The sequence below is a fragment of the Amblyomma maculatum genome, chromosome 8 (genome assembly GCF_055883805.1).
Source record: "Amblyomma maculatum isolate TAMU_Amacu chromosome 8, ASM5588380v1, whole genome shotgun sequence".
Taxonomy (NCBI): domain Eukaryota; kingdom Metazoa; phylum Arthropoda; class Arachnida; order Ixodida; family Ixodidae; genus Amblyomma; species Amblyomma maculatum.
Window position 1 is genome coordinate 38,379,445 of NC_139351.1, and position 17,830 is coordinate 38,397,274.

General features: G+C 44.7%; 2 protein-coding genes across 2 annotated transcripts; one reads left to right on the plus strand and one right to left on the minus strand.

Annotated features, from left to right (window-relative positions):
- Window positions 1-5,829: 5,829 nt before the first annotated feature.
- LOC146181013 (uncharacterized) lies at window positions 5,830-8,729 on the plus strand. Its single transcript, XM_084575682.1, has 3 exons — window positions 5,830-5,923; window positions 7,212-7,835; window positions 8,722-8,729. The coding sequence occupies exons 1-3, from the start codon at window positions 5,830-5,832 to the stop codon at window positions 8,727-8,729; spliced, it is 726 nt and encodes a 241-aa protein (XP_084431808.1).
- A 905-nt stretch (window positions 8,730-9,634) lies between these two features.
- LOC146181014 (uncharacterized) lies at window positions 9,635-10,422 on the minus strand. The gene is made up of 2 exons (XM_084575683.1): window positions 9,681-10,422; window positions 9,635-9,639 (listed from the first exon to the last, which is right to left on the minus strand). Exons 1-2 carry the CDS (start codon window positions 10,420-10,422, stop codon window positions 9,635-9,637), a joined length of 747 nt encoding a protein of 248 aa, XP_084431809.1.
- Window positions 10,423-17,830: the final 7,408 nt, after the last annotated feature.

Here is a 17,830-nt window from a genome sequence, read left to right on the forward strand (position 1 = left end):
GTAGTCTGGTTGAAGTGGTCGCTCGTAGTGGCGCATCCGGGTGTCCAACGTCTTCTCGATGGTCGATGCTTCACTTTCAAATTCTTCCACAGTGCTCGGCGGGTTGCGGACAAGCCCCGCACAAGATGATGTCTTTCGCTGCAGCCGGTAAGACAGAACATGGTTTGTTGAGGGTGCATAAAGGGCACAGGATGAAGTGCCTTGAGCAGTTGAACCCTCGGTGAATATGTGGGTGTACTGAGTATATTCCTTAACTAAGTAAGAGAGCGCGGCTTGCAGAAGTGCTGCCTCTGGCATGCGGCTCTTCGCATCTATGCCAGGAACCGATATATTCACCTTTAGAGAAGATAGTGTCCATGGAAGAAAGGTGATTGGTAGTAGATTACGTGGCTGAATAATAGTAGGAAGGGCCAGACGCTGTAAAGCTTCACCAAAGGCAGAGTTGCAGTGAGTTTGGTCAACACGGTGCAAGAAATGATTTTTCCCTTGGAGGACATGTCGGAAATGGGTAGCATAGTTTCTAGGGCGGCAATCACATATAGCGGGAGACATCCTGCTTCTGCAAGCGTTCCTGACGCAGAGGATCCCTTTGGGAGTCCAAGGTATATCTGCAAAAAGTTGTTCCATGCGGCTTCAAGAATATTCTTGCTTGTTGGAGACAACCCATGAAGCACCGGTAAATAGTAGCGTAACGCTCCTTTAGTGTAGGCCTTTTCAAGTAGAACCATGGGCCTGTTGTTTCTGCCCCATCGTGTTCCCGCCATGACTCCGAAAACCTGCGATGCTACTGTGGTTCTTTTGTGGAGGTTTTTAATCAATGGTGCCCAAGAGAGGTTACTGTCGATTATAACACCTAGGAATCGCTGAGATAGTACATACGATAGTCACCGTCTACCCAGAAGGGGCGGGTATGAGTCATTGTTTTCCTTATAAAAGCCATAGCAATACTGTTATGGTGACAGGCGAAGTGTAGCCAGATACATTGAGATGTGCCGCAATACTCTCAAAATTCGCTCCTGCGTTGTATAACGCGAGCTTGATGCAGTCCAGATGCAGATATTATCTGCGAAAATTGTCAATGCGTACTCCTTGTGGAAGGTTTCTTGTTATATGTATGAGGTCAGTATTGAACAGGAGAGGGCTGAGAACAACTCCCGGAGGTGCGCCCTTCTTCACTGCTTGAAAGTGGGCTGGACGATGTGGAGGGCTCATAAACATGTGCCGCTGTTGTATATAGTGTCCAATTCAGTTGTAAAGCTTTCTTCCGAGGCCAAGGCTGGCCAAAGCTGCAAGAATTTTATGATGAAATACAGAGTCAAGAGCAACCTTTATGTCAATGAAAATGGCTCCCGGGATGTACCCAGCGTGAAGGTGCACTTCAAGTGATGAGACAAGAGTAATTACATTATCAGTCGCAGACGTATTCAGGTAAAACCCGTTTATTTCTTGAGGATATTCATTTCGGCTCTCGAGAAACCAGATGACGTGTTTGGAGATCATTCGCTCCACAAGCTGATCTACGAAACTGAGTAGGGAGATGGGTCGGAAGATTGCATAACTTATTGGATGTTTAGAAGCTTTCAAAATGGGCATAATTTCCGCCAACTTCCATTACGTGGGAACCTCACCCGACATTCAGAAAGAATTGTAGTATTCCAGGAGTCGAAGGCGGCAATTGTGCGGTAGCTTTGCAATAGCGTCATAGGCCACCTCATCATCACTCGGAGACGTCCGTCTGTTTTATCCCGCGATAGCAGTGGATAACTCTTCAATAGTGAACGTTAGGTCCATCGCTGGCACTGCCGCCTGGGGGATGCCTGACAGACCATCTGTCAAATGTGCGGAAGGCCCTGACCCCGCGGACAGTAGTCTGCAGTATGCTTCTGAGACTTCTTCAATGGATTTTAGTTCATGCAGATGTACTGCTGTGAAAGGGTGAAGCTGTTGAAGGGGCTTGCGCATACCGTGAGCTATATGCCAATATTTTGGCTACTGATTGGAGCGCATCCAGCGTAGAACAAACATCACGCCATCTTTGCCGACTAAGCTTATCGAGGTAGCGTCGAATGTGACATTGTGTGCGTCGGCAGGCACGAATATCTTCAATGTTTTTTTTCGGCGCAAAGCTTTCCTTTCATCTCGCCTGCGAATAGCGCACAGCCTTTGAAATGTCTGATCATTTGAGGGTAAGCTATCGCATTTAGCTGTGGTTCGCGTGCTGTCTCTCAGACAATACGCCATGGTCGATATTAATTCCTCATTTCGGATTGCGGTAGTAATACCTCTGCTTGCATCGTCTTTGTATATATCCCAGTGTGTAGATTTTATACGAAATTTCTTTAACGTCATCTGCGTACTGACAGCTGATATGAGGATTGGGTAATGGTCACTTCCATGTGTTTCCAAATTGGTGCGCCAGCCAAAGTTGTGGGCAGCTGAACTTGTCACAAAGGTCAAGTTAATGTTGCTGGCAGTCGTCAGGCCTCGGAGATAAGTTATGCTGTCGTCATTTAGCGGTTCAATTGAATATTTTGAAAGACGTTCTGCAAGCGTGGAGCCTCAGGCACATGTGCGTGAGGTTTCGAAATTTCATTGTGGCCGTTGAAGTCTCCGCAAATAATATGTGGAGTGGGCATCCTTATTATCAAATTTTCAAGCCTCGAAGCATCGAATGGCCTGCCTAAGGGTATACTCCATTAAAAATGTACTCTTGTCCTCCAACTAATATTAGGGTGCACACATATTCGTTGCCATTGTGAGGCGGAACTTCAACCAAGGAGGCAGGGATATCCTTGCGAAAGCCAGTCAGAAACCTGCTATCGTCATCTGGTCATTGTGAATGATGTATATAGTATCCGCGTAGTTTGAAAGTTTTCTCCACGCGCGATTCAGATATGACTATGAGAGGGAAGTGGTTCGCTCGCACAAGCTGCCGAAAATCCGAGAATTTTGAGCGTAAGCCACGAGCGTTCAACTGGTGCATGTGCGAAACATGTTGTGGATGGTCAGCCGTGGTGAAGCTCTTTCTGTTTAAGCCATGATTACAAATGTGTCATATTACGCCTCTGCGGAGCGTAAGAGACCGACAGCAACGGTTCCATTGCTAGAACAGTTTCTAATTCTGGGAGTCCTCGTGACGAAGGGTTAGCGAGAACAAGTGCCTTGAGGGCGGCAAACAGCATCGGAATGAGTAGGGATGTGAGGTTTTGTTCGGTGCTTCCACTTTGTTGCCTTTCGCTGATCTTCTTGTTACATTGCATTGCCTTAGGCTAGAGAAGTTGTTTGTCGGGCCTTGTGCGGAGTGTCGCTATTGTTTTCATGGAGGAGAAAAGCGAACGAACATTCCACGCTTCTTTCTGCCTGCAGCCGCGTATGTGACATCACGCGTTTTTCCATTATGTGATTTTTCACGTTGTGGTGACTAATTTTTTGATAGATTCAATGCATTTGTAAGAACCACGTGAGAGGTAGGTGGTGGATAACGACGCTTGGGCGATTTCACTTGTGCTTGCTCCACTGAGCGTGCAAATTGTAGCAGCTTTCGGTTTAACCCAACCTCCGTATGAAGCAGGGTGTGGTCCATCGCAGTTTGCGTAATTAGGTTTCACTCTCAAAGTGCACTCTTTGTGCGAATGGGGGCCAGCACACACTTTGCATCGCACGGGGCCGGTACAGTATCTCGATGTGTGGCCATGCCTCTGGCATTTGTAGCATTGCGTCGCTACTGCGACCTACTCAGTTCCAGGGTAACTACAGAACCCAAGCGTCACTCTTTGAGGCAGTGGTGCATCTTTTGAGAATTCTAATATAACGAAATGGCGGCGTAACTCTTTCCACGTGACACAATTCTCAGGAATGTACTTTGTTGGCCTCTTTGCTGAGAGGACGCCTTAGTCACGTAGATACTCCTGCAGATCTTCATTTCAGTAGGTTGCAGGTACGTCTTAAATTTTCCCATGGCTTGATGTGTAAGAATACGGTAACCGGGCTTCTACAGCCAATCCAGCCAGCTTAGTTACTGTGAGCAAACGGTTGGCAGCAGGCAATGTCGATACTGTAACCATTAAGTTCCCATCATTGTAAAGACGATGGCTGAGAACTTTTTATTGAGCCGACGCTACATCTGCCGGGGACACAATGTTAGGGTTGGCATTCCATAGATTGCCTCCTACCTCGCTGGGCCTGAAGACAATCGGAACACCAGCAGCTCTCTTTTCTTGCAGGACACAACCATGAAGGATGCCTAGTACATGTCCTCTGCGTGGCCACCCAACGGCGCATCACTGGCTTCTTCTTCGCGTGGTCTTTTGTTAGCAGGGCCCTGATCTGTTGCCGCCACTAGAGGGGCCGCACGAGTAGCCGGTGGCTCTGCAGCCATCAATGCGCCATGGAGTGCGGCTGATGGTGGGGTTTCGTGTCGAAAAACATACGGTGCAGAGCGCCTAACAGGTCGCTTGACATGCTTCCGCCGGTGGCCAGGGACCCCCAGATCGTCGCACGTTGTGGACACAAGCGGGAAAAACACTGAATACTCTAAAACTACGCCGAAACTTGGAGACCCGTCGAAGACAACCGATCAAATATTCATCGTATTCTTCTCTTTCCATTAATTTTCATTAGAAAAATTTAGACGAAAGCAGTAGTGTTGCTTCATTCTCTGATACAGCAACGTCGCGTGCTCCAAGAAGCGAGCTCGCGAGGGTAGTGGAACATTATTTTGAAGAATACTCGCAACGCCAATTCGCTCCTGTGGATGAAAGATGTACTGACAAAGTGAAACGCATTATTCAAGCATACCGGGATGAAATCGCCTGTCCGGCGCTCCTCATAATCGGCCTCTTGGTGCAACAAGCCCTGACGAAGACGAGCTTATATATAGCGGCTGCCGCGTATGCAAATTCTTCAGATACAGCAAATGAGATTGAAGAAGGCACCGAGTGTCCGCCAGTATATGCGCCGTTACAATTCAGCGTTTAGAAGTAGGCCCCAGGAACCGAGTGGCAGTCCGGAAGCCACGCATGCCTTTCGCTAGAAAAGGAGATAACACGTTGGATACTTGCGCATGAACGTAGGTAATGGAATCTTGATGATTTGAAACAATTACTCTTTAGTAACGAAAGCACTTCCCGTGTGGGACTCAAGGCGGCATGCATGGCGTGCCATCAACGCTCGGTATAACCAGATAATACGTTTAGAGAGTTGCCTCCTGTGTTTGAGCCTTTGTGAATGTATGTGTTTGTGGGGAAGGGGGGGGGGCAGTGGTCAGTGTGTGTCTCTTTGACATCCACAGAATTGCCTCATCTGGCATCTAAGTACCGTGACATCATCGACTACGTCATAATATTGTACGTGTTGAGTGGTCCATTACGAACTGCGCCTACTTGTTTCAATAGGATCTCTCTTCGATTCAAACAGCGAAAACATCAGAGAAAATCTGAAAAGTCGAGAAGTGCAGCAGATTGAGTGGGTCCCGAAAACCGTCGATCTGAGTATTATTCAAGCTGAGTGGGGTCGCTGAAATTGTGTCTGATAAAATGCCCTCTGTCGACATCGTCTGCTGATACCCTCTCTGGTATAGACCTTTTCACAAATCGTCGTTTCAGTAGCGCCATATTGCCCGATATGGGCGACGTCTAGCGTCGACACAGGTTATGCCGCCATTTTGGACTGTGCTTGTGAAACCTGAACCTGAGGCGGACGGCCGTGCACCTGTTTTGTGCCCTTCAAGGCGCCGTGTTTCGTACTGCTTCTTCCTTTCATTTCACCTCTGTTGTGCCGCATGACCTAATACGCCATTCATATGCTCACACGAACGACCAGTGTGAAGTAATGGCCAACGCAAACCCAGCCAGCGGATCCGGCGCTTCGTCGTCGGCATTGGTGACAAACGCGTCGGGTTCGAGGCCCGGCGTGCTAGTCAGTGGTAAGTATTTTTATTTATTACTGCTGCACACAGTGACTGTAGTCGTGGATTAAATCTGATCTTTACGTTCCGCGGTTGAGGGTAACCCGATCTAGCGAAAGCAAAGGCGTACGTAGTTCTCGGCAAGGAGGCGCCGGCGGCCAGCCGACGCATGACAGCGGTCGGTAAACATGTGGTGGTTGTCCCACACAATGCAACGCAGAAGCAGAAGCTCAATCGTCCTGTTTATCGCACCTGGTGCAACGCTTGTTGCTCTTAACAATTTTAGCAAAAGAAGGAAGCGTGACGCTCGAGTAGTGTGGTACATTCTGCGAACCGGCGCGAGACAGCGGTCGCAGATCTGAGCGTTACTGATGCAGCCAGGTGCTATGTTTCGAAATGAGCTTCATGTGCAGGGCCGCGTAGGGCGCAGGTGAAAGCCGAGACAATATTTTGGCGGGCAAAAGTGCTGCATACATCCCTCATAAGCCATGAATTTCTCAGATTGTTGTGAAGTGTTATATACAAATTGACTAGTTCCTCTCTCAGCATTGTTTAATTTTTTTTATCGACGAGTTCCTCTCTTGGCATTGTTTAATGTTTTTATCGACGAGTTCCTCTCTCGGCATTAATTTTTTTTTTATCGACGAGTTCCTCTCTCAGCATTGTTTATTTTTTTTTTATCGACGAATTTCTCTCACAGCATTGTTTAATTTTTTTTTTATAGACGAGTTTCTCTCTCAGAATTGTTTATTATTTTTATCGACGAGTTCCTCTCTCAGCATTGTTGTTTTATCGACGAGTTCCGCTCTCAGCATTGTTTAATTTTTTTTAGACACTGAAAAAAGTTGTGCTTGGAAGAATAACAAACGTAGCCGCTTCATCTACATACATGAAAGTATTGGGTCGAAGAGCTTGCTTCTCGCAAGTTGTTTGCAAATATGGTATGTGGGGTTCAACACCTCAAAGCGACTCGGGCTATAAGGGCCGCCGCAGTAAAGAGCTACGGATAGTTAAGACCACCTGGGGATCTTTAAAGTGCACTGGCATCGCAAGAACACAGGCGCCCTCCCAGCCGTGCCGCAAAATGGGTCAGCAAAATCCCATTATTGAGCCAGTGTTTATATTGTTAGACTGAAATGTTAAATGTTTCTTAACCGGCGCATTATTTCTGATGTTCGTTCGTACTCAGCAAATTATTTGCAGGGAAGTTTTCAGAAGCATAAATGGGCATGTGGAAAAGAAAGTGGCGTTTTGCTCCCACCTTAATAGAAACATGGGGATGACTGACTTCACTTTTTCTTTGCAGAAAACCTTGTCTACGACCACCCAGACAACATCAAAGAATGGACAGAAGATGTGAAGGATTGGCCCGAAATTAGAGGACCAGATATCATATATTTGCTACATTCGAAAGCCTGTGACCTGCGAGAAGTACGGTCATACAAGTTTCTGCAATCATATAATTATTTACAGTCGGGCTGGGTGGGAAAAGTCCTCCTACATAAAGTCAACAATGACATTATGATCTTGAAGGCAGACGTCAGGCCATCACAAGCTGTTCACAACAAGCCTCACCGTGTGTGGGTGTCAGCAACGAAGGAAGGCGAAGTGCTACGTGCAGGCTGCACCTGCATGGCTGGCCAAGCTAGAGTCTGTAGCCATGTTGGTGCTGTGCTATGGAAAGTAGACTACGCAGTCGCCCGGGGCCTTACCGGAAGGACATGTACTGATGAAGCGGCGAAGTGGAACAAGGGCACTACACGAAACGTCCAGCCCTCTGAAATTGAAGGAATTAGCTTCCACCTTCAGAAAGAGACTGTTGATCGCACTGTGCAACGTCCAGCACGAAATTCACAAGTGCTGCTTTCTGAAGCCGAAATCAGGAAGTCTCATGAAGACTCCGGTTACCCGGAGCTGTTCAACGTACCAGGTATGCTTTATAGCATCTCCGAAATTTCACTACTCATTACGGAAGCATAACAGTTTAGAAAATTGCTGTGCTGTATGAAAGAATATCTTGTTATTGACAAGTGGCTTAACTGGCTGCAACAATAACAGCTTAAAAAACACCGTTCTGCGTGAAAGGATAGCTTTTTCATTGATGAAAGTAGCTTAACTGGCTAACACCAACACTATTCTTTCATAAAGCACGTTTTACTGTGGACAATGAACGGTAGTTGCAATTAGTAGCTTTACATTTTGTACGCCGCAGAATACCGATGTTGGTTTCTTATCCTAAAGATCAGAAATGTTTTGAAACTGAGCTCTTGTGAAGCCGTGTTTGCTTGCTAATTGAACTCCATTCACTCCACTGACATGCTCGACTACATTAACTTTCAGGAACACTGCTGCACGCAACCTTCACAGCACCTCACCAGCCCACACCAACAGCCGAAGAAAGTGTTTGCTTGCAACACATCGTCCACGATGACATCAGTGCACTGCCCGATAGCTGTGACCGGTGCAACAGCTTCTATGCAAAGTTCATAGTTCTTTCACCAAGAGCTGCTGCATGCCTAGAAGAAAATACGAGAGAACAGGACAGCCCACTTTGGAAAGTTGCTCGCTGCTTGAGGCTGACGGCATCAAATGTGAAAAGAGTACCAAAAAAGAGCACAACGTCATGTAAAGCTGCAGTAATGACCATGTTGTCACCAAACTTTCCTGGAAATGCTGCAACTAAGCACGGCCACAAATATGAAGCTGTTGCCCGTGAGCAGTTTTCGAAAAAAACCGGGCTAAATGTGACACTCAGTGGCACAGTTGTGCATGCAACAATGCCTTCGCTGTCTGCCTCACCTGACGGTGTTTTGCAGGCAGCTGATGCACTTTTAGAAGTGAAATGCCCATACGTAATGGATGCGTTAGGTCTAATAATATCAGGTAAATATGATGTCAAGGAAGTTGGCGATAAGTACATATTAGCAGAGAATGGCCCAAATGGGTATTACATGCAAGTGCAGTTCCAGATGTATTGTACTGGGCGCAAACTCTGCTACTTTTATGTCTGGACAGTGAAAAGTGATGCAATCATAGCAGTGCCTTTTGAAAGCACTTTTTGTACGTGCTCAAGTGCCAAGACTACAAAGGTTCTACTTTTGTGAGCTGTTGCCAGAAATCGAAAAGCAGCATGAAAATGGCAAGCTCTCATTGTGTAAGGAGTACATGAAATTATGTGAACTGTGATCCCAGGAGTGTTGAACTTTTCAGAGCTGGACAAGTGCATGTGCCAGTTCATTTCGTGTGAAGAATTTCTCGCCACGTAACACACAATGCAATAAAGTTTATTGCCAAAAAGACACTATGATGAAGTACAATGTTGATCATTTACTCATCCTTTTCTTCAACATGTCTTGCAATTAAGGGGCCGTTTAAATTGCACAGGCCAGCACAAACAAATATCATGTCACTTATGGTTTTCTTTGATTGTATTGGCAGGGCTTGCTTGAATATTCTAAATGTCTTGATTCTGTTTATGGCCCTTTCGACGTGTATGCGCACCGACGCAATTCTCCTGGTTTGAGTTACTTCACTTTCGCTGAGCTGAGACTTTCCTGTAAAGAAGCAGTAGGTAAACCAAACAGGTTAGTGTAGTCTGAGAAAGAAAAAGGCTAAAGCTGCGCAAATACAAGGACCAGAGGCCGGGAAATGCGGCAACATGGGTACACTGCATCCATGGTCTCCTGTCCTCGTCCTATTCGCACAGTGATTGACTTCGGCATGAACCAACTAGCCTGCAAGAACAGTGTGCAATAGAACAAAATTTGGTGCTTACCTTTTGTGAAAGCTGGCACATTGAGCTTGACACCTTGACTTTCAAGATTTGTGCTTGGCACAAAACCTCGGTCAGCCATTACTTCATCACCTGGGCCTAGAAAATCTTCAACACCACTTTCACTCATTATAAATTTGTCCGAAGCTCTTCCACCATACGCAGGTGACACAAACATCACATAGCCATTCGGTGCAATGGCGGTCAGGAATTTGACTGTATTATGCGCTTTGTAACTGCTGTAGGTTTGAGCCCTAGCAAGGAGCTTCGTTGGCCTCTGAAGGAAGACCTCGGAGCAGTCTATGATGCAGGTTGTTTTCTCGTAGCCATTCTCGGTGAAAGATTTTGGCATGCTGTTTCTGATCAGCGACCGTGGCAGCCACACTACAATTTTCTTCATGATCTTGTGCAGCACAGATAAGGTGTGCATGAACAGTTTGTACACGTATGAAACTGATATGCCAAATATCCTTGACAAGTGCCCATAAAGTAGACCAAGCCGCAATCTCATTAGCGTCAGCAGCAGCTGGTCCTCTACTGAGAGCCTTAAGAACGTCTTGCTGCTTTCAACTTTTACAGCATTGACTAAGCTGTCAAATGCGGGCTTTGACAATCCTGTATAAAATTGGCAGTCCTCTTCTGTCAGGTTAGATGACAAGACTTGCCCCTTTCCAAAGGCATACTGCAGACCAGATTTACAATAGGTGTGGTCATTGTGACCAAGATCTTCCCACTGTGTAGACATGTCTTTTCTTGAGACCTGTTGAAAGAATACAGCTGTATTTAGAGGCCACAAAAATAATAATGTGGCATAACAAGTGTCCAAACCATGAAACAATTTTTTTTATTGAGGATGCTTTGTGCTTTTATTCGATATTTTACACTTGTGTTATCCTTAATACTAAAATTGCTGCGTGCACCCACCTAGTTTTGAAACAGGTGTTCTGAGACCACAAGCAATTAAAAAAGTTCAAAACGGTAATTGGTTCAAAAACATCACTTGCCGCAGCACTGAGTAATGTAACTTTTCTCAGTGTCCTAGTGCCATGAAACCAGTGCGCACATAGGTAATTCTTTGCATATCGTTAGTGCACACAACACTTAACCTACTTAAACATTGCAGCGTAGATTCAATAAGCGATAAATGCATGCATGATAGACTCCATTAGTACAGCCAGTGTGCCTTGCAGTCTCTCAGGAACTTCCTGCATATTGACATATGACTGCGATATTGAAAAATATAAAATGCGCCTTGCTTTTACTTTTCTTAACATTTAGGATATCACCTATATTACTGATACTGATCATCACAATTAATAGATGAATATCTAGTGGGCCCTCAGCATCTCTCAAGAGAAAAGTATTTAATAATTGCATCTCACCAATACTCACCAATGAGGCAAAAGCTTGAAGGTTAACAAATAGGCTTGAAATTGAACTGAAGACAGAGCAGCAAGCTATGGAATGGAAAGTGACAGGCATAGGATTAAGGGACAGGAAGGCAGGTTGAGTGGAGAACAAACATGAGAGAGATATCCTAGCTGCAATCAGAATAAGAAATGAGCATTGACAGTGCAAGTAATAGGATGCAAAGGTATCCACTGGTTTTTTTATTGCAAAAAAATGTATTCCTAGAGAAGGCAAATATAATAGGGGGTAGCAGAGTGGTAGGTGAATGCGGCGAGGAAATTTGTGGGAATAAGGGTGCTGCAGATAGCACACGATAGGATAATTGGAGGTCAGTGGGAAAGGTCGTCTTGCAGTAGCTGTAGTTATGTAGCCACTAATCAAGTTTATTAGAAATTATGGCAATAGGAGGCCAGCACTTCCCACACCTATAGCAATGCATAAAATTGTCGGACTTTTCCTATCCAAGAGTCCCCTGAGCAGGTCAGAGCAGCCTAGCTGTACGCATCACTCATATTTACGCTTCTTCCAGCTGAGGGCAGGCTATTCGGAAAAAAATGAAGAGACAGCTACTCTGTTAAAAATTCTAGTCATGAGTACTTTCTTGAGATAAACACTGGGCACCTAGCCTACTTGAAAATGTAACACGAGACCTCTTGCACAAGCCGCTTACCTGATCTTAGTCAAATGAACATGGGAGAGACCTTTTTATTGCCATGTAAGGCGAGGTGGCACTTTGTCCAGATTACAGCATGACCAGTTAAGCTGCAGCATCATAGAAGTAAGCCGGTGCAGCATCGTGCACTCTGCAGTGGCCGTTCAACTTCAAAAATTATTTTCTTCCTTTAAGCAAGATTTGTTTTCAGAAAATAGCACGAGCTAGAAGACAATATACTTTACTACATATAGTCATTTTTTATTTTTTATGTGGGCCGCCAGGCATGCAATCTGTTCCCAAAGTTGAGGAAGATTGTAATTTTTGCGTATTTTCTACTTTAGATAGATAGATCTGTTTACTGAGTGGAAAGGAGAGAGGTCGACCAGAAATATGAATATCTGGCATGCTACTCTGCATTGGGGAAGGACAATGTGGTGAGAAGAGGTATGAAAAAAAAAAAAACACGCACACACGGCGGCTTTTTTTTACATATTTGCTACTTTTTCTAAAAACAGAAGTACAGCTCATGATTCAAATTTATTTTTTTCCTTCTGCTATACCTTACCAATTAAATATTGAGCCTAAAAAGCAATACTGATTTTGAAATAAATTCACAAATAGCAGAATTTTGTAAATTTAAAATATATACAAAATTTGTTGAATACATATTTTTCATCTGTGGATTACACTGGAGTGCAAAGGAACATGTGAAGATGTAGGAAAAAATGTGAATCAAGTTTCGTGCTATATAAATATATGTGATGTTATATATGGGCCCAGGTCCGTTCAGGAGCTCTGGGCAGGTAGCAGAACAGGTTCACAGACACACGGACGCTTTTCTTTTCTTGACCAATTAACGTAACTGGCACAGACATGCATACAGCCTAGCTTATCCCAATAGGATATGTCCCAACACAAAACCGTCCTACTTCTGGTTTGGGACTTCCAGTCGCCCGAGGACTCGGTAGCGCGGCAGGCCACGCTCCGGCGTCTGTATCCGGCGTCTGCTTCACAGTCCGGGGTACTGCGGTGTACCGCGGGGTACCGCGTCACGCCCGGGTACTGCAAAGTGCGGCACCAGTGCGGCAGCACAAGTGCGGCGGCCAGGCACGCTGGAGCGGTTGAGCTGTCTCCGCAAGCTGTTCGCCGGATGGCGAAGCGCTGGGCAGTACCAGACCTCGGACCAGGTGCCCGACAGGTGCTGGCGAGCCGGCCTTGAACGCCAGGCCCAGGACGATGAACTCCGCCGCCAGCGACGCCCAGGAGCGTCCGACCCGTTCGCTTGCCGGAACAAACTCCCGCGCACTGGCACGCCCCGCACGCGGCCACACTTCACTTCCTTTCGAGCCACTCGCACGCTCGCCACAATCACCATCATCACAATATATATATATATATTTTCCAATGACTGTATTTGCATCTATTTCAAGATGTGCGTAGACAATGAAAAAATATTTTTGCAAGAACTTACCTGGCAAATTACTATTCTTTATATGTACCCACAGCTACCATGATTTTTTTTAGAGAAATTGTTGATGGTCGAGAGCCACATGTGGAGCGTTTGAGATGGAATGACTAAAATGTTTTGTAGGCAGTTACTGTTAAAGTATCCACTCTCGAAATGGTTTACTGTCTGCTCACCCTCCTTTATTCAATACCTACATGAAAAACACCACATTGTCAACTAACTCGGGGTACCAGGGCATCATGGTTGAGTAAAGTGTTATCCAAGGACGCTTTATGCTGTACAGTACACACCAATATTGTGAGTGGTAAAAGCGTTGTTATGAGGATAAAGCCACAGTATGCCCTCATGTAGGCTATTGCAACTGCTACCCGTCAGTGTAGGTGTCTACCAGTGGTAAACTAACTCCCACAAAAGTGCAAGGCAAATACTTCATGGATACTTACTGTGAAGGCGTGTGCGGCTCGAAACTGCTGACAGTCTTCATGTGTTCCCTCAGGCAGTACCTGCATAATAAAAACTGCATCGTCAATCACCTCATTAAGCAAGCCTTCATTTATCAGAACAAGATGTGTTCACAAAATGCTTTACATTCCATGGTGGGCAACATTGTTGTCAGAAAAAAGCTTCAGTCACTGAATAAAAAGCCAGAGCGTGCTTTTTGTCTTTTGTACAGTAGCAGCTAGTAAATATTGCGGTGTCCACCATTGGTAGGAGCATTAAAAGACAAGACAATGCTTTGTGGTTACTCACCACAGCAGCGTTTGGATCTTCCAAATGTTGACTGCCTGTTTGTCCTGCTTCAGGTGTCTCCTGCATGAAAAATGTCATCACCAATCAGCATGTTGTACTGCACCTTCATTAATTGTAAGGTGTTTTCAAAATGTTCTTAACTCTATGCCAGGCATTCCCTTTTATTTCAGAGACAGTACTACTTTCACTGTCAATTAAAAACGCCATACCAAGCTTTTGCCTTTCTTGCATTGTCAGCTAACAGATATTATGGTGTCTACCAATGATATGAGCACATCTAGCCTTGGCGGATGATAAAAATCTTCATGGTTACTCACCGTGGAAGTGCCTGCATTTTCAAAATATTGACAGCTTGCGTCTCCTGCCTCAGGCGTTCCCTACACAAATATAACCCATAGTCAAGATTCTTTAAAAATATGTTGTGTTTTCAAAATGTTTTATACTCTATTGTAGGCGTCCCTTATCAGTGGCAAAACTGCTGTCAATGACAATTTAAACGCAATGAATGCACTTGTCAGGTAACAGATATTATGGCGTCTATTAATGGCACAGACCACTGTATCCTTGAAAGACAATAAAAAGCTCTTTGGTCACTTACAGTGCAAGTGTCTGCATCATGAAAATGTTGACAGCCTACTTTTCCTGCCTCAGGCATTTCCTGCACAAAAATATCCCATAGTCAATCAGCTTGTTGTACAAAAGCTTCTTGTTGTATTTTCAAAACGCTATATAATCTTGTGTAGGCGTCTCTTTTATTAGAGGAAAAACTGCTGTCACTGAGAATATAAAGGCAATAGCATGCACGCGTCAGCTGCCAGATATTATGCTGTCTATCAATGGTACAGGCTCCTGTAACCTTCAAAGACAATACAGAGCTATTTGGTCACTTACAGTGTAAGTATCTGCACCATCAAAATGTTGACAGCCTGCTTCTCCTGCCTCAGGCGTTTCCTGCCCAAAAATATCCCATAGTCAATCAACTCTGTGTACAAAAGCTTCTTGAACTCTTTCATGGGCAGTGGGAGCTATGCTGCTTGTTGGTAGCAAGGTGGTGATAAACACTTTTCCAGCAACAGGAGCATGTCACTGTCTGGTGTCATCTCTGTGAGAATTGAAAAAAAAAATGCAGTTATGCCCTGTGGCACGAAAGGAATCGATTTACAAGTCCATTTTCTCCTAGGCTTTGATAGGCTAATATCAAGACTGGCCAGCTGAGGTTTTCTTTTATTTGTGGCCTGAAAGGGCACGTAAAATCTTGTCAATTGTGTAGTAAGCAATCTGAAAGCATTATTTTAATGTAAATTTATTACTATAATATAAAGTCATCTTCATATAACTTGAACGGAAAGAAAATATTCGGTGAATTTGTGCTCTTACTGGGTGGTGGGAAGAAAGACTATAAAAAGCCCTTTAGTAACTTACAGTGTGTCTGTTTCGTGAACTTGTTTACCATCCGCTTGTGCTCCTTAACAGAAGGGTGTATGGGAATTTCTGGAATACTTTCATAACCTGGCTTGTATATTTTGCAAAAGCTTCATTTAAGTCATTGTTCTGAACACAGTTTACTGTTTACCATAAACACTACCTTAACCACTGGTGAAGCTGGCATCATTGTAGATATGGAAGCAATATCATGATCTTGTTTTGGTTACACTAGCTGTTAATGAGGATTTCAGAACTCTAAATATGGAACTGATCGCTGCTGTCTTGAAAGGCAATATACAAATGATTTGCTGGTAGTTATCGTAGAAGCACTCACGTCTTGAAGTTGAATTTCTGCTTCCTAGCTACGCACTGCAGATAAACACCATCCAGTAGGCTGCTGTGTGGTGCACTTGGCAAAACAATATGAGTGTTTATTTTATAGTGTGTATTACTTGCAATAATGATAAAAGCCAAGCGTGCTAAAAGAAGATGTTATGCCTTCAGGGGACTTCATATGTTGGATTCTATTTACTTTTCTCGTATGACACTGGAATATCTTTTTAGAAATGATCCCCCTTAAAAAAGGCGTACTACCAAGAGCATACTGCTATAAGAAAATTCTGTGGTATTACTCACGGCATCAGGTTTTGGATGCTGCATTGTACCATCTGCTTCAGCTGTGTTCGGTACTTCCTGCCAAAGAAAACAGTGCCTGATAAGGAAATACCCTTTTTTTGGCAGTGACTTCAGGAGTATCACTGCCACCTACATCCACGACAATCTGTGGAAATCAATAGGAAGCACAGATCAGTGATGTAAACAGTCGATCATGGGGATCTACGGTCTCAAATGTAGTTTGAATGGTAACATCGTCGGAGTCAGATATGAGCGCCTTCTGTATTATAAGCAACCCGAAGGTTTTTGCACCAAGCATGCAGTGCAGCAGCACATGACAGTGACCCCCCCCCCTACACACACACAGACACACAAAATAAATATTGCCCCTCCGCACTCTGCAGTGACAGACTTTATGCATTTTCGTGACCGCTTTATTTCATCACGCAAAACCAACAAGCCCACCTGTACCACATGACAAATTCGGATCCAGAAAACTGCACTGTATGTTTGTTATTTTCTTAGTATCCTTGTGTTCTTACACCCACTGTTCCCATGCATACGCAGTTAATGGTCAAAACTTATATCCTCGCCCTTAATTGAAAATCAAAACTAAGCTCTCTGTTACCATATCGGAACTTATTTTGAAAAAGTAAACTCATGCACAGCAATATTTCTCTAGATTAATGCTGGTATATAAATGATAGTAATGACAAATCTTTCAAGCGCAATACATTTAAGAGCTTCATCATAGTCTCAGTGAATCGAACTTGCTCCAGGAGTCAGATTATCTCTCAGCGCACATTTTGATGAGGTTCTGGAGGGGTGCGTGCATGTCCCACAAAGTGGCTGGAAGTATTTTGAAATTCCCGTATGAAATTGTCCATTCAAGATATGGCCTTCCTGGAGTATAAAATAAATATTTTACTTGCCGTTTCCTCTAAGACGAGATACTTATTTGCTATTCTCCCTGTGCACTGCAGGCTTCTAACACTGTCATGTATTTATTGCCTGAGGTGCTCCCACTGCACAAAAATCAGTTGCTGAAATACTAAATCAAAAGCCACTGAGTAGCACTTGCCAGAGTGTCTTCACTGCTCCCTGTGTTTTTCGTTATTCGGCTCAATTTCATCACGTAGTTAATTAACTATATCGCAGTCTGTCGCTAACGCAGCAACTTTTCCACGTCCGACTTTTTTTTTTCAAGCGTTGTTAACATCGGCCCCAAACTGACCTCGTGTTCTGGAGCTTCGTGTCCAGAATCTAAGAGCCCACCGTCAGATGTTCTTGCAGTCTCTTCGTGGAGTTCACGTTTTGTCTGCAAAACAAGCCGCAGAAGTCATTATAACGACCATTGGAATGGCTCACTTGAGTACCTTTTTAGCTGGCGGTATGTATTCTTGCCTCACCAGGCGACGTCGTCCCGTAATCATCTACAGAGAATCAGAACGCTAATTAAAATCAGAACGTTCGCGTTTCAAAGCAAAAACGAGGAACTCACCTTTCTCTGGTAGCCCAAGTGCTGCGCGGGCACAGCGTTCACGTCGGTCTTTATTCCGCCGACGAAGTGTCGCGAGCAGACCCGCGACCACGAACTCACTGCAAAATCTTTGCGGTTGATTGCAGCTATCCACTGCCTTCGCAGATCGGGTGATGCAGGAAACCGGTGCAACGTAAACATGTCACATCGGCAGTGCTCCCGCGGGGTGCTGTGTTGTGGGCACACTTCAGTCCCCAAAATCGTTCTCTTCCGCTGGTTGTTGGTACACCCATACACAGCACAGTGCTGCCCTGTAGACTTGTGATTGGCGTATGCCATTATTTGCGAGG